The sequence below is a fragment of the Mustela nivalis genome (assembly GCF_964662115.1).
Source record: "Mustela nivalis genome assembly, chromosome: 4".
NCBI lineage: Eukaryota > Metazoa > Chordata > Mammalia > Carnivora > Mustelidae > Mustela > Mustela nivalis.
Window position 1 is genome coordinate 11628788 of NC_139023.1, and position 24569 is coordinate 11653356.

Consider the following 24569-nt stretch of genomic DNA (forward strand, 5'->3'; position numbering starts at 1 on the left):
GTGACTGTGTGTGCTGAGGTGACTCTAAATGGTTATGACCTAATCTACCTACATATAAACTTAGCTGTGATTAGGTGAGTTGGGCCCAAATAGGTCCTGTTGGCATAAATAAATTGTACAACTGGGCTATTCAAATTCCCAGTGCACCCACAAGTGCCACATAGCTGTCCTTTCTGCAGCCACACCTATGTTCTCATGGGAAATATTCTGTAAACAACTGACTTCGAATGAACGATCTTTATCCATGTTTATGATTCGCCAACATCAGAAGTGACATTTCAATTTTTTTCATTAAAATGTAATTGAAAGTATCATAAAAAAATTAGTGAAAACAAAATGTTATATATGTACTCTTAAAAGGATTGTGTAAATACTGGTGAATGGAATAATGACAGAAAATATGGACTGTGCTTTAAAATTTTAATTTATTGGAAAGAAAAGGAAAAAATCTCAGTCACTGCTCACAATTATATGGAATGATGGCACTTACAAAAGAAGTGATTCAAAGGCTTTTTACACAAAATTTCTGTACTAGAAACTTAGTAAAGACTTCAATACCCTCTGATTCAGTGGCCTTCAGACTGGCATGATACAACCGGAATTTAGACAAGGAACTGTTATGAAAATTTAGATGAAGGAAAATAATGATAATTCTATCTAATACAGAGTAGAGAACTGAAAAAGAAAGATTGCCCTCAATTTGGGATTGTTCTATTCTAACATAACAGTCAAAGCCTTTGGATAGGATGGTTTTACATGGTAGATCGGAGAAATTTAGAGAATGGGAGTTTCAGTCACATCTGTAAATAGAAAAAGAAATATATGGTTAGCTATGCTACATGTTAGTTGAAGAGAGACTTTTATGATATGCAAATTTTAATTGTCATTTTCTCTTCATTTTAAGATAAAGCTCACAATGTTATTTCTGCTTTCCTGTTGCTAACAAATATAACCATTGCTCCTGATTTTTAAGTTTTGAAAATATATTATTACCAGATAGAATTTTCCTTTGCAGTAATATAAAAAATACAACAAGGCAATTAGAAGAAAAAGCTTTCACATGGGTCAGAGTTTTATCATTTTCTTTAGTTTGATTTGTTGAAAAGGAAGTTTCTGCCATTGTGAAGGGAAACACACACATGCACACACAACTAAAAGCTCCAAAGTAATGGATGAAGGCAATTTAAAAAAATTTGTTGACATTTCAGTCTGTTTGCCTGATAAGACATAATCCTTTTCAGTCTGTTTGCCTGATGAGAGATAATCATTTCACTATGTGACTTACTAAGAATTTCTACTGCAGTGACCACAAAGAACAGGATACAACTGTTGGGTTCACCATTTTCATGGAAAATTAGTAAAAACCATACTCATACTTGTATAGGAGTTTCAATATGATAAATTATATTAGTTAAAATTAGGTAATTTTTAAGTTGATGTTTAAATATAGTATGAGTAGGACAAAAAATTCACAACTTTCTAAGCAGTGTAACTATTTAAGTGGTAATGTGTTCAGAGTAGCTAGACTTCAGCAAAAAGAAAAAAAATTATAGCCTACAATCATATTTTTGTACTTTGTCTTCAAATAGAAATGGGATTAGTTGTTAGTTAATTTCCACACTTACCCATAGCCATAATTGTGAAGTTCCTGAGAATGTATTAATTTTTCTGAAAGAACAAAAATCATTAAAATTATGTGATCAAGGTAGTCAGCAATCAAATTTTATTAGGTAAAAAAATGACTGCTACTTATCTTCTGTGTTTATTTTCCAATCCCTACACTTTGCAAAGATGATCATATTTAATCATCTTCAGAATTATGAAAACTAAGTATTGTAACATTATTTTAAGTAAGGAAAAATGTCAGGATTTGAATTTAGGACTATTGGAAAGCAAAATCTATGCTCTATTCTTAAGTATATCATGGGTATAGCCAAAAGAAAGGCATTCTTAAAAATTTAATATTAATAAAAGTGCAAGGAGAATAAAATTGAGCTTTATATCAGCATTCATTTTATTTTTAATTTGGAGAAAAAGCTTTCTTTTCCTACCATCCTAAAGAATGAATTTCACTTATAGAATAGATAGCACTTCTCCACATGATTCATTGGTTTAACATTAGCCATAGGTACCACAGAAGATATCAATTTTCCATTTCACTTTATGAGGCACTAAGCACTGACTTGTTATGTTGATTCTACATCTGTTTCTATGACATGTTTCTGTAAAGGATTCTCTTTTATGTCTTTCGGTAGAACACTAATATGCAGTAATTTAAATGAACTTACCACCACTCTGGCACAACATCAACGTTTTCAGTACTCTCAGAGGCAGTGAGTTTAGTGATATCGAAGGATGGTGGAAAAGCCGCATACTGCATGATTTGTGGAAGAGAATACCAAGCGGCAAAAGGAAAAGCATCAAGTTGGTAGAATTGTTGGAAAGGCTAGAAGGAAAGACCATTCATTGAAAAACAACCATGTCTAAACAACAGCTGTTCTGAATCTCTGCAAATGAATCAGTTCATTTCTGACATCGCTATTAGCAAAAAAAGAATGATGACTCCGTGAGATCTCTGGAAAGAACAAGAACCAGAGTTACTTTCGAAGGCTGAATAAAGCTTCAAAGTTGGAAGAAGTAACCTATTTGAAATTCTTTTTGTGTTAGAGATTTGGGCAGTGACATTGATTTTGCCAATCATACTACCTAGCGTCAATTTCTTTTGGACATATGGAACATCCTCAACAATCTTTATAAGATTCACAAAATGGCAAGTATTGGTTGGAGGGCTCCATGGCTGATATGGAATTGGCCAGTTCAAAAGGGTTGAACTGTTATGGCAGCACATAGTTCATGATACTTGTTTATTGCCATAAAAATGAGATCAGAATCCCTAGGAACACTGAGAAATCAATGGAATTTAGGGCAGGGGAGAAACTGGCATCTGTTACGTATTACTGACAGTCTCATTTCACAGGTGAGAAAACAAGATGAGAGTGTATTTGGGCAGAGACATTTGGTCTCTCTCCATATGGTTTCTTCAGAAGAAAAGTGTGTCAACCAGCTTGATAGTTTGAGATTCCTAAATATAAGCTGAATTTTAGAATCAGATCATGGGCATAAAAATATAAAATTAAGAAATATGTTAAAAGAGAAATTAATGTAACTATGGAGATTAACACTTCATAGTGCTTGTAACTCTAAATACAATGTTCCCATCCGCTGAGACACAGACTGGCACAACTTCCCTTTCAAAGAATAGAAACAAGTAGTTCTAATCTCTCATACCAATTAATATAAATTATCACGGAAGTTGGGAGCGAGAAATAACTGCTGGGGAAGAAAACAATCACTTCCAAAGTGTGAGATTATTTAAAAACAAACATATTTAAACTTGACAGTATTGTATTATTACTGTGTAATTTATTAAGCAAAATATTACCAATTGGAGGAGGTTGTTTTCATTCACTCTGAGAAGTTGTTGCTGTATAAAAGGAAATAAAGTACATTCTGAATTACTTAGACATTTGGTACAACACATTCATTTTACAATGTACCAAGAATATAACACCATCTGTGATATTTAGGATAAACTGTACTCTATGCCAGAATCATGAAGAAGTATCAAAACCCTTTTTATTTTGCAACTTTAGAAAAAAATGTTCAGGTAAGGCTAGGTTTACTTTAGTTTAGAAAAACAAAGAATTTTAAAGTTTCAAATACTGGGGGAAATGACCTACTAATTTTCTAAGACTACATATTTTCTGCTCATGGCTATTTATTAATCATCTTTTTAAATTTGATCTTTGGTAAATTTTTAAATATTATCAGGTGTGGTTAGTAGAACAATTTCTCTCTTGAGATAGATTTCTGTTAAAAAAAAGAGAACCACATATTATAAAAACACAACACATGAAGGACATATTAAAATATTCTAGATTTAATAAATAATCTTACCTGGGCATGGATAGCTTCCTAAGGAAGAGAAAACATTTAATTTAGTATATTGATTTTATTCATTTATGAATAACAAATATTTAGTAGGTACTTTCATTCATTCAGGAATGACTATGCTAAGCACTGAGGACACAACCAACAATCATATGAAACATGATGAATACTGTCGGCAAGACCAATAGTTGTGAAGGTTACGGTTCAGTCACATCATAACTAAAATAATAAAATATATCATTCCAGTAATTTCTTAGATCAGTAATGGGGAATTCCAGTGAGGGTACTGATATATTTAAATTTATTTGGGCTTTGTTTTAAACACAAGCAACTTGGACACTGATATAAGAGTAACAATTGGGATCCAAATTAAATTCATTATTGGCTTTACTCTTCCTACATTGATAAAGAAGGAAATGAAAAATGTAATTTTGCTAAACTAGGACGGGGCTTTTTCCCTAAAGTCTTAATTAAGTTGATTTGTTGTAACTAAAAGTGAAGGTTTTTTTTTTTCCCCTCCCAAGTGAGTGACTTTATAATAATTAAAAGGATCAAAACTAAATAGTTGTGCTGATTGATATGTTTTTGATCTATTCATATACTCAGCAAAAAGAGTTTAAGGCATTATAGTTCAAATGTGTATCTTGATAAAAGACCTCCATAATGCTGTCAAGAAGTTCATGAGGACAGCAAATTTTACAGAGACTGATAAGTTGAGGCAGGAGGAGAAGGAATGAACATTTTATTGGACTTGCTACAAGCCAGACTCAGGGCTAGCTGAATAGGAGATTGCTAATTCAATATTCAGAATAACATCAGGAAGTGAGAATAACTATATTTCAATTTCACACACATAAGGAAACAGGTCCAGAGACAATTAAGTTCAACTTGACCTTTCTTTGAGAGCTTTGACAAAAACAATTTGAAGGTTTAGGACTTAGCAATTCCTCCTACAGAGTCTATACTGTTTCCTTAAATGAAATGTTTAATTGGCACATCTGTGTTCTCATAAGCAGGAATGTTTATGGAGTTCCCCATCAGGGCTGGACTTGGGAAAATAAGCACATGATAAAGTCCTAATATAAGGCATCGTCAGAGGGACTATAAAAGGATTTGAGAAAGGAGCGCCTGGATGGCTCAGCCCTTAAGCGGCTGCCCTTGGCTCAGGTCATGATCCCAGGGCATTGGGATCAAGCCCCGCATCTGGCTCCTTGCTCAGCAGGAACCTGCTTCTCCTGCTCCCACTGCCCCTGCTTGTGTTCCCTCTCTCGGTGTGCGCTGTGTCTCTCTGTCAAATAAATGAATAAAATCTTTAAAAAAAGAAAAAGGATTTGAAATGGAATTTAGTCAAAGTAAATTTCTCCTTGGTTAGTCATTACGGATACGATAGACAGCATTAGTCTATGCACAAATTGAAAGAAATGGCTTTGACAGAAAATATATAGGCAATCACATGAATAGTTTTTCAATTATTATTAACTACCAAGACTAGAATAATTTTTTGAGAAAAATGAATAAATCTTTTGAAGTGAACCTAACTTAAAATTTAATGTATTTTAATTCTGCAGAAGATGATTTTACATTATAATAAATAAAATATTACCATCTGCTGTTGGTTATGTTTGCTCAGTTTACGAAGCTGTTCCTATTCAAAAGAAAAAAACATTCTTAGTTGCTTGGATACCATTTAGTACAACCCTATCATTTTCAAGTAATGGAACCTAGAATTCTACAATGATTTCCCAAAAGTAAAGAATGAGGAAATATTAATTATACTTCAGTGTTATTTCTACCACAAATAATTTGGACTAAATCAATTATTTCCTTACAAAACAACAGAAAAACTGCTTTCTTAACTTATTTTAAAGCTTAAAATAAGTTAAAGAACAGTCAGATATAAGTGAGCATCCAGGCAATTTTACTTATAAAGTATCTTGTGTCAGAATTACTAAGAAAATTAAAAATGATTTTTGCTTTCTGACCAAAGATTTAACCTTGGTCAAATGAAATAAAAAATATTAGATGAACTAGGGAAAAAGTGATGTTTCTGATATTAGCCACATTCATTTATCATTTACTTTACTTCATGGATTGCATTAACTTCTTTCACATCATTCAATATTTATTGTTATTGTCATTTTAGAATTTAGATCACAGACTTACAGCAGGTTAGTAAACTGTCTAACATCACATTCTGGGAAAAGCTAAAACTTAGGGGCAAATTCAAGTATGGCAAATCTATAGATAATCATTTAAATACTAAGGTATTCAGATCCAAAGCAGACTATACAATAAAAGTATTCAACTGAAAGTGTGAATTAAATACCTGAGATAAAAAAGTTGTTAGTGTTATTTTCAGAGAGGAACCAGCCAATATCTGCAGTCCATCAGACTACTTGTTATGGGTTAAATTTTAGCAGATAATGAGAAGGAGAAATAATTTATCAATCTAACATTCTTATTCCTTGGTACATTTGTCTTTGATAAGCTTTTAATGATATTTTACCAGATGGCTTTGGGAGAGTATGTCTTCTCTTGGAATTTGTTTCTGCTAAACAAACAAACAAATAAATATATTAAGTAAATTGTAACTTATCTTGGATAATAGTATATTTTAAATTTAACAAATAGATCTTACCTCAGTGTTATTGGGAACAACTTCCTTCAAAAAAAAAAAAATAGAAACAGGCACACTTTTAATTTTATGACTTATTAATTTATGTTTAAGGTAAGAATACTAATTACCCAGCCACTCTTACTAAATAACTGTGGTTAATTGATTTTATCAAAATCAAAAATTCCTGCATAACTGAGACAGGATGAATAATTTGAGGGACGTGTTATGTCAAGAATTCCTTTTCTCTTCTCCTTGCTTTTACCAGGGAGGTTATTCAGAATGTTGAAGGTGGATACAAAATATTCACTTTTACTGAATTCACAGAAACTCCACATAATTGGGTTAGTTTTATTCTGTGATCCCAAAGTTAATGGCAGGACCTCAACACCTTCTATGCCTGTAATTTTTTTTCCTATAGGTTAACAAGAGGCAACGAATTTATGATTAATTAACCTAGAATTGGTTGATTTCTACACAGGGTATAACATGTTTGCATATTTGATCTAGAAGCATAATCATTACTATAATTTTTAATGATAAGATTGAGTTCTACCAAAATCTGGTAAGGGCAAAATAAATAAGAAAAAGAAATGTTTGGACACTACAGATGGCCAGATATGATTGTTTGCCCAAAAGCAATTCTGTAATTTTGTCTTTGACAAATAGTTGTTTTCTTAAGTCTGTCGGACTGATAGTCACATGTTAATCAAGCGATATGCCTGGCACCTTGTACAATGAGACCTTATAAAATATGTACCCTTCATTGTACAACAAGCTTTCATAAGTGTTTCCTAACTAATTTGGATATTGAATTAACATAAAAATCATTTACCTCACTTGATGAACTGCTGCTAGATGGCTTTTGCTAAGAAAAAGAAAACCAGTGTTACTGACTCTGCGACTTTTACAATGGGAAGGAAACGAGTTACACTTTCATCCTGGGTTGCTAACTCTTGGCTTCCGGTTTGAAAAAAAAAACAATTGAAAAAACTCAGGGCCAATATAATATGGAGGGAAGAGAACAATAACTTATACAATAACTTAAATTTTTTTTTTTTTTTAGATTTTATTTATTTAGTTGACAGAGAGAGATCACGAGTAGGCAGAGAGGCAGGCAGAGAGAGAGGAGGAAGCAGGCTCCCTGCTGAGCAGAGAGCCCGATGCGGGACTCGATCCCAGGACTCTGAGATCATGACCTGAGCCGAAGGCAGCAGCTTAACCAACTGAGCCACCCAGGCGCCCCCAATAACTTAAAATATTTTTATTAAAATAAACACAGATATATGATGGAGTAGCAGGCAAAGTGTATATGGATTTTTGTGATAAAAATGAAGTTTAATTGTATATTCTTGGATATAATAGGACTGTTTGAGAAGTTTAATCTTGTTCACTTTGATAAGATATTTTTGCCAAAATAAAGCATACAGCTTATACTACATATGATGTATAAGTGGTGTTTATAAAAATAAAGGTGTCTTACCTCAGTGTCTTCCATAGTCTGTCCCTTAGAAAAAGAAAAAATAATTAATGTTATGTTTCATGATAAATATTCAAATGCAAAATAATAATTACCAAATAATTTTAAAATAAAGGATCATTCTTCAGTTGATACATTTTTAGTATTCTGCCAAGAAAAGATAATCACTCAAGTATGAAGGATAGGGATATATTTATTTTATAAATTTTGAGCACCTGTGTGGTCTCTTAATACTAAATCGATTAAAAATCTAGTAGACAATCCAGATTTTAAAAGTCATATTTCAATTATGTGAATCATCAATCGTGATTATGTAAAACATTCCTGGAGCAGATACACTGCTTCACGTAATACCCAGAATGAAGCATTTCTGTAGCTTTGCAACAGGTACAAACAGTTGGCTGTCTATAAGTGCATCCATATATGCACACATTCCTTCCTTCCTCCCTTCATTCTTCCACTCATTCACTCATACTAATGTTTTGTCTCCTTAGAGCTATAAAATAACAGCAATAAGATCAGTATTCTTTAGAATTCTCAGCAGAACTCATTACATACTTTGAATGTTTGACTGAAAAGTTCAAGGAAACTATAAATGCCATAGAAAAACTAATTTTTTTTCTAAATTAAAACAGTTTTTCTGTTGCAAGACTACACTTTTTTGGCCACACTATTTAAAGAAAATTCTTGTTACCTTAATTACTTTATTCTGTTTTTCTCTGAGAAGTTCTTCCTGCTGAAACCAATAAAAGCATAGCTTATAAAATCTAATTTTGAAAGGACAAACTTTTAAAATAATTTAATCTCATTGGTGTTCCTTACCCTTCTCAGTTCACTGAGGTATTCCTGAGGGATACAAAAGAAAGAGAAATAACATTCATGAACAGAGACATAAATGAATGAGCATCTGTAAAAAAATGTACTTTGCATTGTGCTTCTGCAAATTAAAATATAAATGTGTTTTTTTTTAATTTTTTATTTTTTTATAAACATGTATTTTTATCCCCAGGGGTACAGGTCTGTGAATCGCCAGGTTTACACACTTCACAGCACTCACCAAAGCACATACCCTCCCCAATGTCCATAATCCCACCCCCTTCTCCCAAACCCCCTCCCCCCAGCAGCCCTCAGTTTGTTTTGTAAGATTAAGAGTCACTTATGGTTTGTCAAAATATAAATGTTTTTATGAATGCACTAATATTTCTTACTTTATCACTTCTAACACTAATTTCTCTTTGCTAATCAATCTTTGCTTAAGCTGTACATAAATACACACTTAATAAAAAATTTTGTTTCACTACACTTTATTGTAATCTTTCATCTGGTTTAAATCATAATTCTGAGTTCTCTTGATCTTCTCTGTCTGGTTCAATAAGAAATATCTATTTCCATTAAAAAAAAAAAAGCCATAAAGAAATGGACAGCAAAACACTTGCTTCTCTTGGTTAACTTGACAGTGAATCTTGTGGAGACTTCCTTACCTCTCTTAGCTCTTTTGGGGTAGGCTACGAAAAAAAAAGAAAGAAAAAAGAAAGAGAAAGAAGGAAGGAAGAGAAAGAGAAAGGAAGGAAGGGAGGAGAAAAGGTTAAAAATCAGTGAAAGTTGGGTTGCCTATCAAGCTTTTAAAGTAGCAGTCTTTTTTTTTTAAAGATTATTTATTTATTTTTTTTTTTTAAATTTTTATTTTTTTTTTTAAAGATTTTATTTATTTATTTGACAGAGAGAAATCACAAGTAAGCAGAGAGGCAGGCAGAGAGAGAGAGGAGGAAGCAGGCTCCCTGCTGAGCAGAGAGCCCAATGCGGAACTCGATCCCAGGACCCTGAGATCATGACCTGAGCCGAAGGCAGTGGCTTAACCACTGAGCCACCCAGGCACCCTAAAGATTATTTATTTATTTGACAGAGAGAGAGATCACAAGTAGGCAGAGAGGCAAGCAGAGAGAGAGAGGAGGAAGCAGGCTCCCTGCTGAGCAGAGAGCCCAATGCAGGACTCGATCCCAGGACCCTGAGATCATGACCTGAGCCGAAGGCAGTGGCTTAACCCACTGAGCCACCCAGGCGCCCCTAAAGTAGCAGTCTTGAAGTAAAATTTATATTTGGGTTTTATTTGACATGTTACAAAACTATAGAAAACACAATACATATTATTTATTGATAATTTAGTGTTAGAGAAGGTGTTATTTAGAGATAGAGAATGTTCCATCAGAATGTGTATGGAAATTATGTGTTCTAACTAGGTTATGTAAAGGAAAGCACGAGTGTTTGCAAAGAGGCAAATGTGCAGGCACAAATTCAATTTAAGAGAGCTTTGGAGTATTTGAATGTCTGGTTTCAGTATTCTTTGTGGGTGACTGGGTGACTGAAGGGAAGATTTGATCAAGCCAAGTGAAAAAACGTTTATAAACTAAAATTAAAGTAAATTTCCCAGAAAAACATGTTTATCTTTTAAGAAGAATAAAAGGAAAATACTCACCAGAGGAGACCTGGGAACCTGTCTTTCTTTGAGAACTTCCTGTAGAATTAAATTGTGAATGATAAAAAAGTGAAGAATATACCCAAAAAGGAGCATGTTTGTCCATTTGACAGCAGGTTATCAATTTTAATCAGGTAAACCAGCACATTTCTTAGGTAGAAGAGAAGATAGTTTTAGTCTTATGACCTAATTTTTGAAACTAAAGAGACACCCTGTTTGGTTTCTTTCTTTCTTTCTTTTTTTCTTTTAACCAGGCCTAGAGATTTAGTAAGTCTATGCTTAGTAAAATGTTAAAGGAGGAATTGAATAAGGACTTAATCAAAACAGAGATTTGAGAGAGTTATCCAGGTAGCTGAGTACTTGGATACTCAGAGAAATAAAACTGGAGTGAAGACATTCGCCATTTCTCACAGCTAACAAAAAAGGCTGGAGGCTGGAAGGGGGTAGAATAAGAACTTTACCTCTCTGCTGTCTGGTTCATTCTGCAAAGAATAAAAAAATCAATAAAAAAATATTAGTTCAATCAGTGGAGGATCAATGGCTCTTGTAGAAATGTGTGGTAGAAGTGTCTAATTCGAGATCCAGTGTGTAAAATGAAATCAAATTATAAATCGCATGTTAGAGTGCAAGCAGAAGAAAAAGAAGCAAGAATACATTAAAATAAATCAGGTTAATACATTCTGTTTAATTATTTCTCTTGAATACTAAGGTTTTTATTAATAATAAATTTTTATGGAAGTCTATGTTCCCTCTTCTCTAACAAAGTTTGTGAAAACAAAATTTGTCAGCACATCGAAAGGAGAGACTGTATCTCAGTAAATGTGAAACTGTTTTATGGAGAAGAGAGGAATAGGTTTAGAGTCAATATGTTATCAATACAACATCACTTAAATTCCATAGTTAGAGGGAGTTCTTGGAACACAGAATACTCACTTGAATGAGTTCTAAGTGTCTAAGAGGAAGTTTCTGTGAAAAAAAAATAGAGAATTGTAAAACAAAGCAATCAAAATACACAATAACAATAGCACAATACACATATACTCTGAATTTAAACATTGTTATTTAAGAAAGCTTCATATTTTAACAGTAAAAAGAAAAAAAAAAGGACCATAACTATTTTATTAACAAAAATCAAAGCAAGATAGGTTAATTTTTTCTCTCTTTAGGAAATGGCAGAAAATTGAGAAAACTCTATAAAAAGACTAAAAAAATTCTTAAAATTAATCCAGAGTGATAAATAAGTGATTTAGTTTCCTGGACTACTTATATTGCATGATAGCTCTAAAGCTGATTTTAAACCATTATAAATTTGTGGAACTATATGTTTTTCTAATTAAATGTTATTTTCTGGATATTGTTTTTATCATCAATTTCATTATATAAAAATTTTTCTCACTCTGCATTCTGACCAGGAGACGAGGCTTAGATTGATTAAATGATAGCATAAAAAATGTGATATTTTCTTTGGAATAGGAGTGTAGAATCTGTTTTCTGAGGAACCTTTATTCATTTCATTTGTAAAAGGACAAGAGAACTACTCCAATGACACGTTTCTGGGGACTTGGGTCTTTTTTCCCAGTTTTAAGTCAGAGATTTCTTTCTGTTGGTGCTTAGAGTGTACCACCAGCAAAATTCTATTGGGTAAGAAGACGAGTTACTGGTGATTCTTCATTACCCTAATAGAGGTTTAGAGAGGCAGAGTCTCATCAACAGAATCATGTGTCAGCACTTCAGAAATGTTTTCTTCTATATTTGATAGCTGCAATGTCCAAATACCACAGATCATTATTTAATGAGTTCTTTTCTCATCAGGTGGTCTTTGTGTATTCCTTCCCCCTTCATTAGTTCCATATCACAAGGGAACAGAATAACATGCTGCTTCATGTAACTAATGGAATAGCTTTTTTAAAAAAATTGTTTTTGAGAAGAAAGCTTCTTTTCATTTACCTAATCTAGTTTCACTATCTATGGTGTCCATAATAACTTGATCTCTGAATCAGCAGAATCAGCCTCATTTTTTTATGCACTGGGAAAAAATTGGTTGACACAGTCTGGCTCAAATGAGGGTTGACGTTGGTTCCAAAAGTAAAATGCACCAGAACATGTGTCTTTATGTTATATTTTGTAAGGGAATACTGAGACCTATTATATGTCTATAAATATCCTAATTCTATGAGGGACCCAAGGAAATAGCCTAATTCTATCCTTTGATCTTATTTATTATGTTATGCAATACCTTCTTTTTAAAAAAATTTTTTCTTTTAGGTTTTTTTTATTGACCAGTGCTTATATTTCAAGTCAGACATTTTGTTAAGACTTGTGAAACATTACCACGGTTTTAATATTAAGACTTTAATTAGAGATCATCCCATGCTTTAAGCTCATTATTCTCCATATTTCACTTTTGGTAAGATATCAGGTCATTTAAAACAAGAATCTACAACCTTCTAAATTCTCTACTATACTCACAGGCCTGGCAAGGGCTGCAGCCACCAGGCAGGAAAGTATGAGAAACTTCATGTTGTCTAGGCCTCTGTAAGAGAAATAAAAAGAGTTAAATCTTCTAATAAGATGAAAAAGAAATCCTTGATTTTCCAACAAAGGAAAATTTATGTTAAGATATGTCAATTTGGGAAGGGATATTTTAATTAACATGATTTTTAAAATTTTGCTATTCAATATAAATTTAGTTTCTGATTCCAGTTATCTTGATCAGTGCTTATTTTAAGAAATATAAATTTCTTACCACTATTTTTATCTACTAACATTGTATAACAAAACATTTGATTCTTGAATAGGATAGTATGGTTTTGTCAGAGGAATAGGGAATAATCAGTATTTAAGCACAATTTTTAAAAAAATCCAAACTTTTCCTTCTAGGTCATCAGATTGGCTGGGGGGAGGGGGTACTAAACTGAAATCCAGTAAGAGCTAGCATTTAATTTTATCTGAAAATTTTTGGAAAATATCTTCCTCATTTAAATCTTTTTCAGAGCATCCTGCCCTTTCAGAATCTTCATGAGAAAGTATACCAGTGCATTATGTAGAAACTATTAATCTCCGTCAGTAATTTTTCAAAAGAATCTAGCTATCACTTCATATTTTGCTGCACTGATATATCCATGACATGACTCTATGAAGATGATTAGACAGAATCATAAGATTCAGATATCTTGTTAGGTTGATTTCCAGAATCCCGTCAAATTGCAATAATCTACAACTACTGATATTTAAATGTGATAGGAAAGTGGTTTACAAAGGATGTTTTTAATAAATCATGTTATATATGCAATTTGTTGATGCCCCCATCAACAAATTAATACTGACATTTTTATATATACTGCTTCAGTTTACAAACTGTACAATCTAAACACATTAGTAAAGAAAGCATATTTATAAGCCCAAAATGAATTTACTATTTTTATGCATTTGCATCCTTCCAAATATCCAAATTAAACCATCTTTACAAAAAGTAGTCTTTTATATCTATCATTGATATACTCTTTATAGAATTAATTTTTTTAGCCAAATGACATGAGATAAAACTTGCCTTGAAATACTACCAGAAATGGTCCTTGTTACAGTAGTTAAAAAGACCAGAAATTATTTTGCATAATGAATTTCCACGGAATGGGTAAAATAATTCAAACTACCTCCCCACAAGTCTCTGCTGAAATTATGTATTTACTTTTTCAATATATAAGTTTTTAGTTACTAAGTCATCAAAAAATGATTTGGTCTTTATAACACTATATTAATTTGTCACCTAAAGATCTGAGATGGATGGTGACAAAATTTGCAAGTGCACCTTTAAACTACCAGTACCAATGTATCAAGAAGGTATCAACGTTTGCAAGCACATAGAAAATTAACAAATGCATCTTAATGAAGAGTGAAAGAAAGATAGGCAAGGTGAAATCATAGATTTTTGTCAAATGTCAAAATCATACATTTTGTTAAATGTAAAGACAATACCTTAAACCCAAGACTGGGAAGAAGAAGCAAACTTGGTTGATGATTAAGGTGATGGCAGATATCTTTGCTCCACAGCTATTTAAACCTAGTGATTAGTAAAATGCTAATTTTGTGGTTTCAGTTCAACCAATAGGTTTATTTAAATTCTAAGAATTTTCTCAAGCAGGAAATTAATTTTCAGTCTAATTTCTTTCCCTAGAAATTCTGAGGAGAGTTTCAACAAAGGAGTGATTCATACTATGATAACAGATTATAGAGGAAAGGGAGTAACAGTATTCAAAATTAAAATACAAAAATTTCTAGATTTATGGTTATGGTAGGAACATGATTTTTTCATGATTTTATGTTAAATGGATAATTGGAAAGACTAATATAGCAATAAAATTCTCTTTTTTATCTTTTGAAAAATCCATTATCTATAAAGAAAATTCTTGGGACAAATTAGGATCTTCAAAATTTTTCAGTTTTTACCAACATACTAGAGCATGAGGAGAAGTCATTATTCATTTCCTCTTTTAAAACTCAATTTGTCACATATTATTTATTTTAATTATTCACTTTTTGGTGTAACTTACATTGCATGTGCTCAGATCTTTTTTTTTTTTTTCCCAAAACAAAGAAAGATAAAATTATCCTATAAATTTTGGTAGCATTTTAAGTACATCACATAATTTTTTGTTTGTTTGTTTTGGGAGTACTAGTAGTGATAGCATTCATTAATTTAGTTATTAGATTGTTTAATTAAAAGTAATAATTATTCAAGAATTAAATTTTTAAGTGTTGTAAAATAAACCATATCTGTGATTTTTTCATCACTTAAAGTAAATAAAAAGGAAAAAAATGAAAGTCCCTCTCTCTAATCCTTAATTCTACTCCTAGAATGAGCTGGCATCATACATTTTAGAAAAAATATTACGTTTTTTTTTTAAAGTTACTACTTTTGATTATCAGTGAGTTTTTCTTCTGGAAAGGAAGCATACTATATATTTTTGAATTAAAAAAAATAAGCTATAGTGATATTTACAGCCTAGTTACAATTGTAAGACAGGGACATTATTCAGAGTTAAAAGAAATACCGAAGTGGTTCAGTCTTTCTACACCAGGAATCAGAGGAGACAGTGGTTTTCCATACTGAAGCTCTCTTTGCATAGTATCTTTTCTTGTTGACTACATCATATTAATTTTAACAACTTACTAGTGTTTTCTATTTACAGGCCAACCTTGGAGATATTACAGGTTGGGTTCCAGACCACTGCAATAAAGTGAATATTGTAATAAAGCAAGTCAAATAAACTTCTGGTTTTCCAATACGTATAGCAGTTATGTTTACACGATGCTGTGTCTGTTAAGTATAATAGCAGTATGTCTAAAAATCAATGTATATACCTTAATTAAAAAAATACTTAATTGCTAAAAAGTACTAACCATCATCAGACCTTTCAGTGAGTCATCATCCTTTGTCCAGTGGAAGGTCTTGCCTTGATGTTGATGGCCGCTGACAGATCAAGGTGGTGGTTGCCAGCCGCTCAAGGGGCGGTAGTCTTGCCACATTGGTTGACTCTTCCTTTCACACATGATTTTTCTGTCTTGTGAAACGCTGTTTGATAGCATTTTACCCACAGTAGAACTTCTGTCAAAACTGGTGTCAATCTTCTCAAACCCTGTTGCTTTGACACCTAAGTTTCTTAATATTCTAAATCCTTCGTTGTCATTTCAACAATCTTGACAGTGTCTTCCCCATGAGCAGATCCCATCTCAAGAAACCACTCTCTTTGCTCATCCATTAGAAGCAACTCTGAATCTGTTTAAATCTTATCATGAGATTGCAACAATTCAAATAGAGTAATAAAGAAAAAAAGTTTCAATTATGTGAGAATTACCAAAATGTAACACAGAGACATGAAGTAAACAAATGCTGTTAGAAAAATGACTCTGATAGACTTGCTGGGCTCGGGTTTGCCACAAACCCTCAATCTGAAAAAATGGAATAGCCACAAAATGCTGGAGGGTGAAATGCAATAAAATGAGGCTTGCCTGTACTCTGATTCATTCAAGGGAGTAAGGACAAGCACCCTTAGCTACATTGTAACCTCATATTTTTTGTCTTTTTTTCAGTAATGTATCCAGAATGGCTGACTTATTTTATGCCTTACTCAGAGTCACACTATAGAAAAAGTCTACTGTAATTTATACAAAGCTACTGTATCTTCGTTTGCTTATTTATTTTTATTCACTTATTTATTCACGGAGGTGAAGAAACTGGTCAAAGAACTGGGAATATAAAAGTTGAGCAAGACAAAATCACTGGCCTAGTACTATGGTGAGTAATTAACACATAAGAAGCAAATAATTTTATTATTTTTGATAGGCCAAAAATAAAGATTTGAATAGGACATCCAGAGTAGGTATGACCAGTTCTGCCTGGGGGCCATAACATTTGGAGGCATTTGATAATAATAAGGCTTGCCGTCAAAAAGAAACAATCAAATTTTAGGAGTGTCTAATCTGCCTCATAGGACAAGGCATCTCTCAGTGAATTTGTATATCAGCCATGGGACTTCTCATGAACCCCAAATCCAAATTTTTCTATCTATAATCCCCAGTGGATAAGGATTAATCTCTACTTTGTCTGAATTAGGTATTAAAGATAGTTAGGCTTTAATTTTTAATAAACCATTCTTCTCATTGTAAAATATAACCATTTACTATAATTTGAGAAAACATGGTATCGTGTGTTCACTGTAGATTGTACAATGCCAAGTCCTACAAGATTTTAACCTAAGTTCATTTGCTTTTATTGATATTTTTCATTTGCTTTATCAGTTAAATTTGACCAGTTCCAACCATTAAAACAAAGCTTAGATCTGAAACACATATTTGGACCATTTATAGTCCAATGGGCGTTTGCCCTATGAGTAAAGAAAAATTGACATTATTACCTGGATATCAGTTTTCTGTTATAATAGAGTCACGTGTAAGGTGAACATATAATTGATCATTCAACAATGAACATTCATAATAGTAAAATGTTCTGCTCTTAGTAATTACATTAGAAAAACAGACATAAGCTAGGACTATTTTAGGCACACTGTGGCATGGCCACTCCAATGATATCACGCAATTGGTTTTGAGATTCCAGGAGTCCCTAAGCAAGTCAAAGTGGAAACAAGTTCTAAGGGACAATAAAATAGAAAGCTTTCTTGTTTTCCAGTTTTTTGATATTGGAAAAATTATTTCTTTCTTGAATTCATATTTATTGGTAAAACTAATTAGCAGGAAAATGAAAAGAAATATCGTAGCAATAGACATAGATTTTGAAAACTTACTAAGTGGTAAACTTTGCTATGTGAGGTTTTGTGTCCTGTGGCACTTTCTCCTCCAGACTCATATCTCTTTGGAGGATTCACTTGCCTGAGACAGTCAGTAATTCAGAACATAAAGTTCCAAAATTAGTTTGTCATGATTCTCTATAAACATTTGGCTTTATGGCTAGTGAGTCTTCTGGGAAAGTGCCTTTAACTATGTAACCAACAGCTAAACTTCCACAAGGAAATCGACTGAGAAATGTGAAAGATACTTTTGTTTTTCTCTGGAAAACCTACCAGAGGATTCACAATGGATGCTTAGTAACTGTTCTCAGGTATAGCATGAATAGAACCTTGGCACCCAGAAATTGAATAAAGTTCTTTTCAGGAAGTCGCTGTCTAGTATGACTATATGGTATTACTGGAAATATGGAACCTATGTTTACTTTTGTGTTTGTATTTAGAAAAATCTCCTTTTTAATTCTTCAGGGGCCCGTCACTAGGTCTCTGGAGATCTAAAATAAAACACACAGTCTGAGTAAAGTGGTGTAAGGGGTGGTTGCAAGTCAAGGCTTTGGGGTCGAATTGTAAGTTTAAATCGTGGCTCTCATTAACTTGCCGTCATCTGAGGTAAATCACTGTGCCTCAATGTTCTCATCTGTTCAGTAACATCTGCTTCCTACAGGAAGGAAAAAAAAAAGGAGGTTACACACTTCGAAGTGTGATATACCCGAAACAAGGGGCTCGTTTAAGATTATCCATGATTGGAACATGATTTTTAAAGACCTCAACTAATTATTTTGTGCCTAAATTATCTTCCTACCTCATAGACTTGTGAACTTTTGAGAATTTATGACTTACATTTGTCTATTTGCATGTGATTAGAAAAAGTATAAAAAGGTAAAGACAAAATTTCTAACAGTGGCCACAACTCAAGAATGTTTGGGTTGGGATATGAGAGAAGAGAGTAGAAAAGAGAGCTTAGAATTTTTTTTTTTAGTTTTTTAAAAATTAAGTTAAATTTAATTTTTTTTGTATGTGTTCCAAAATTCACTGTTTATTTACCACACCCAGTGCTCAATGGAAGGAGGGCATGTATTGATGGAGAGCTTAGAATTTTGATTAATAAAATCTTGTCTTATTTGATATTTTCACAGAACAGTGAATTAGAAGTTGCTTCTCAAATTTTAATGTGCTTATGAATCATTAGAGTATCACGTTAAATTTCAGATTCATGCTCAGTAGGTCTGATGCATGTCCCAAGATCTTGCATTCTTAACAAGTTTTCAGGTAATGTCATTGCTGGTGATCTATGGGACACACTTTGAGTACCAAGCAACTAGGACATTTGAAAATGTAATGTATAGCCTTCTTCTTTAAACTTAACAACAGTGAAAGTTGGCATATAAAAAGTTTTAAGAATACTTAACAACATGGAAAAATTATGAAAACATGTAACATACATAGCAAAAACAGATGTTAAAAAATGTTGAATAGGGACACCTGGGTGGCTCAGTGGGTTAAAGCCTCTGCCTTCGGCTCAGGTCATGATCCCAAGCCCCGAATCCGGCTCTCTGCTCAACGGGGAGCCTACTTCCTGATCTCTGCCTGCCTCTCTGTCTACTTGTGATCTCTGTCAAATAAATAAATAAAATCTTTAATAAAAAATGTTGAATAATATTTCCATGAGGTTGTTTACCTTCATACCAATGTTTAGAATAAAACATTTTCTTACCAACCCTAGCTTTTTGGAGGTTGGATGTTCTATTATAACAATTTTTCTATGGAATACCGATACTACCTTCTTCCTTCCACATCTAACCAGAATTCATTCATTTTGCCACTAATGATTTTTTTACTTACTCAAGATATCAGAGAAAATTGAGCTAAACTTTAGCTAAATGCTACCTGGTGAGTTATTTCTAAAAGACCATAAAATTTGATATGTAAAAGGAGTTTTACCTATAAGAAGTATATCTTCCTCTGACTTGACAGAACATAATTTTCATTATTGATATGCTTTCCTGGGACTCATCATTAAATGTCTTTGTTTAATAATGTTACTATCAACATATAATGGCTTTGACAGACTGTATTACTTATCAGAACCAAATGTAGTTTCCCAGACAGAATAATAAGCCATCCACCAATAGAATGGAATACATTCATTTATTAATTTATATGGTTTTTAACAATGTTTGAAGTCTTATTATTATTCTATTTTATTCTATTATTATTCTATTTGCCCCTCACAAGAACCATGCAATATAGGGATAGCAGGATAAGAATACCAAACCTTCCCTAAGTTAAGTGATTTCCATACAATGCCATGCATCAACTAATGAGTGAATGGTGGCTCAGATCTTCCAACAAGTGAGCCTGTGTTCTGACTAATAAACCACTCAACAGGAACACTTAATATATACGAGGTATTGTATCTGTAGATAAGCGATAGAGAAAGTAAAATCCTAGCAAGAGAAGAAAGCCTAACATGCATGTAAGATGAACTGATTAAAGCCATCAGAGGATAGTGTGAGAGTGAGAAGAACTAGCAGAATAAAACATGTCACAGTGTTGCTAAACACAAGCTTCACACTACTTCTGGAGAAGTGTGGCCACTGCCAAGATATGCAATGTCCTAACTCCAGCATTATCCAATCACATTCTTCTGATTCTTTTTCCTTTTAGTAACTGTGACTTTATCAGTATCAATGTTTCCCCATTGATTAGCTAGAATTTAATAGCTAGTAAAGAATGTTTGTCACTTATGTGGAAGTACAGAAGTGCCCCCAAAGTAAAAATTACGGCAGAGAAGAAAATACTAGAATTGAAAAAATTTAAAGGTAAAGTACTTGCTAATGGCAATAAGAGGCTACCTGGTCACGTGAGGTGAAGGTCTTTTTTTATAATTGAAATATAGTTGACATATGTTGATATATTAGTTTCAGGTGGACAACATAGTGTTTTGGCGAGTCTATACCCTTCTCAAGCTCACCAAGGTCACTATAGTCACCATCTGTCACCGTATACAACATCATTACAATATTTTTGACTACATCTCCTATGCTGTACTTTTCGTCTCCACCACTCGACTTTATAATTGAGACCTCCTAACCCCCTTCATCTCTTTCACCCACCCCTCCGCTCTCCTCACCTCTGGCAACCACCAGTTTGTTCTCTGTACCTAAGTGTCTGTTTGGTTTTTGTTTGCTTGTTCTTTTGTTTTGTTTTTTAGATTCCACATATAAGTGAATTCATAAGGTCTTGTCTTTCTCTGTCTGACTTATTTCCAGGTGAAAGTCTTTTAAGTTAAAGTCAGGAGTTGGATTGGACTATTTGTGTGGGCCCTCATATAGCCCAGGATCACAACAGGTTTCAAGATGGAATGAATATGAAACTCGGAACACGGATAGCACTAGAGAGCCCAATGGACAGTAGATGGCAGCAGTGAGACAAGGAAGAGGTCCACCTGCGGAGTCAGAGACTTCAAGGTCAGGAAGCCTACCCAGTCCGTGCAGGAGGTCCTCAGGAAGTGGAAGTGGTGGTAGAATGACAATTCCTTCTCTTTCCAACCTCCAGATAGAGGTGGCACCGGGGAGGAGACACCTTCTCCGACCTGAGAGAGTTATAGGGTATTTTTATCTGGGAAGGTTCAGGTTCAAACTTCTGTCTTGGAAGTCAAGGAGATGAAGGAGTTTCTAGGAATAGAACTGAATTTTTTCAGACACAGTGCAAAGGACCATGGGGAGGCTGCAGAGCTGGATTATTTCAGAAGAGGGATAGCTCTGAGTAAGTAAGGAGGAGCAGAGAGCAGGCGGGAGATTTTGAACATGGCTGGGGATTAAGTTACAGCCATGAAGGGTGTACCAATGTGGAAAAGATTTCACAGAAGCATGTGGGAAGTCATAAAAACTTAACAAGTAGAAGTTATTTTAAGATTCAATTTCTAGACAGCTGATACAATAAGGGAAATACAACAGAAATCCAGAAGACAGACAGCATATGATGGGATGAGATGGTCAAAAATTTAAAACAACTACTAATATCAGGGTAAGATTTGGAAAATTGAGAAGTGAGAGAGGCTGACAGATGAGGCTGACAGATAAGGGCAGTGACATGAGGATGGAGGAGTTAAAACTCTAAAATAACTCTGCTGGGGAAACAAACTTATAAATTACTAAATTTTATCTATTGAAAAGTGTTATGGTTGTTGAAGAATACAAGATCTTTGAAGGCACAAAAGAGGATATGTTCTTTTTGACATGAAAAGATCAGGAAAGGAGTCTTGGAAGATGGGTAGAAGCCTGTGAGCTGAGGAGGTGAGGGAAAAGGGGAGGCAGAAAAGTGTGTTAATGGCCATGGTTGGAGGTGATAGTGCGCGTCACAAGGAGGACACGAAAGACTACGGCGGTACCAACAGGACTTTGGACTTGACATTGAGAAGCGAAATCTCTCCTCCTTAGGAGGAAGGCAGAAGCCTGAAAGGCTGGCCCTGTCTTCACTGGCCTGGCAGTGAAGCTCTGCCATGTTCTTTACTTTTGCCCAATCCTTCCCACACCAGCTCTTTCCAGGATGTCATTAACTTCCTCTTGTTGCTTCAGATCATGATGGTCATGGATTGTCCCAGCCTGAGTACCTCCAGGGCCTTCCTCTTCCTCTGAGAAGGGTAGAAGAGTTCAGTCCTGCCCTGGTCCAACAATTCACATGCCAGGTTTCTGGCTTTCAGGCTCTCTCTTTTCTAAGCACTTTGCTAAGATGACACAGAAGGACATTGACTATCCTGTACTGTGGGTCATAGAGCCCGTCTACTAATGCAAGCAGATGCTTCCAACAGTAATAAAACCTGTTAAAAGTTAAGCACTGTTAATAAGCCGGGCACTCAGGCACCGTGTTAGCCCCCCCTTTTTTTTTAAAGGTTTAAAAACTCCAATTAGTTAATACACAGAGTGTGTTAGCAATTTTTAAAGGTTTGCTCATTATGAAGATTTTTCACATGAGAATCCAAGGAAATGGATGTTATTTTTATTTCAATTTTAGAGATGGAGAAATTAAGGTGCAGAATAGTTAGACAACTTTCTTGCGCTAAGACCAAAATGGCTAATCTGGCTTGAACCAGGCTATTTTATTCCAAAGTGCCCCCTTTTAAGTACTGTGCTTTATTGTTAAAAATTTGCCCCAAAAGACTTTCTGTGCTCTAGATAAGAATCCAACAAATGACTTTATTGTACTCTGTGTTTTATTATTTAAATTTTCACAATCAACTAGATTAATGAAACACTGAGTTCAGTTTTACAAAAGGTTTTTGACATTCAACTTGTAAGTTGAGATATATTAAGTGACAGCTTTCATTTTTGTAGGACAGTTGCAGATTCGAGTTTAGTGGCTACTTAAATATTTACAGAATTTTTAAAAAATCAATAAGAAGAAATGAAAATCTGTTAACCCGCAACCCCAAAATAACCAATCATTGGTTAAAAAAAATGTGAAGTATGTTTTGGCTATATATAGGAGTGTCGTGTATAGTAAATTCCATTGATTTTATAAACTGTTTTTTCCACCTTTTCTTATAGCATCATTTTCTCACACTGCCTTAGATTTATAGATTACATTGTAATACTTAACACATTGATCCTGTTCTTCAAAGTTCAAAACCTCCATTAGATAAATGTGACTTTACCTGTTTGGAATAGTTCCCCACCTGCTGGAATGTTCTCCTTTTCCTTCCCTGGAACTTTTAAGACTCTATGGACCAAAAAAAAAAAAAAAAAAAAAAAAAGACTCTATGGACCACAGGTAGAAAAACAATAGTTCTATGTAATCTTCTAGAATGGCTCCACAATATTTCATCTTATCGACACGTTACAATTTATTTAGCTACCCTTAAAGGGGCATTTATATTTTCAGAGTTTAGTTTTTGTTTTCTGCTATTATACATAAGTATGGTTGTAACATTTATATCATGTCTTCACATTTGAATTATTTCATATCCTTTGTCCTTCTTTTGGGGAAGGCTTTTATATTTTTGTATATTTTTATTTAATCATAAATATATTTTTCTTTCGTCATTAATTTTGTGGACATGTTTTCACAAATGCAGTTTGCCTTCCATGCTATAATGGGTCTGATGTTGAGGGGTTTTCAATATTTAGATAAAAAAATTAAAATTTTCTTGTTCGCTGTTTCTTTTTTTCTGTATTATGTCCCTCTCCCTCTGCTCTTCTTCCCTTGGCCCACTCCCGTACTCTTGCTCAAATAATAAATAAATAAATAAATAAATAAATAAATAAAAATTAATTTAAGGAAAAAAATGAGGAAAAGTCATGGAGCGCCTGCGCGGCTCAGTTAGGGAAGGGTCTGACTCTTGATTTCAGCTGAGGTCCGGATCTCAGGGCAGTGTCAGATTGAGCCCCGCATCTCTCTGCCCCTCCCCTGCTCTAAAAAAAAAAGGAGGGAAAAAATGAGAAATGAGTCTATTTTCCTAGAAGATTGAGGACAGTGCCCCAGGGATCTCTTATTTTTCTGAATGTCTTACAAGTGGAGACACTGGCTGCTTTTGTTGTGAGCTATCCTTTCAAGAATGTTTTTATAACAAACATCCTAGGAAGATAGTCTTCCTTCAGAATAAAGGGCAGGTTTGTTTGCTGTTATAATAAAGACAATGACTCTCTCCAGAGTAAATATCAGGTAAGCTTACATGCTCTTTCTGAAAAAACTGAGTTTCTGAAGTGTGTGGCGAAGTGTGTGGCATTCCTCCCCGTCAACACACAACCT

The 24569-nt window shown here is 33.8% G+C and overlaps 1 protein-coding gene across 1 annotated transcript; it reads right to left on the minus strand.

Annotated features, from left to right (window-relative positions):
* Positions 1–406: 406 nt before the first annotated feature.
* Positions 407–8063, minus strand: CSN1S1 (casein alpha s1; the record flags this gene model as incomplete). Its single annotated transcript, XM_082729159.1, has 10 exons — positions 407–800; positions 1626–1668; positions 2289–2446; positions 3443–3484; positions 3958–3975; positions 5555–5596; positions 6458–6502; positions 6590–6613; positions 7401–7433; positions 8049–8063. Coding segments are annotated over 9 exons (378 nt in total). The 3' UTR covers positions 407–800; positions 1626–1667.
* Positions 8064–24569: the final 16506 nt, after the last annotated feature.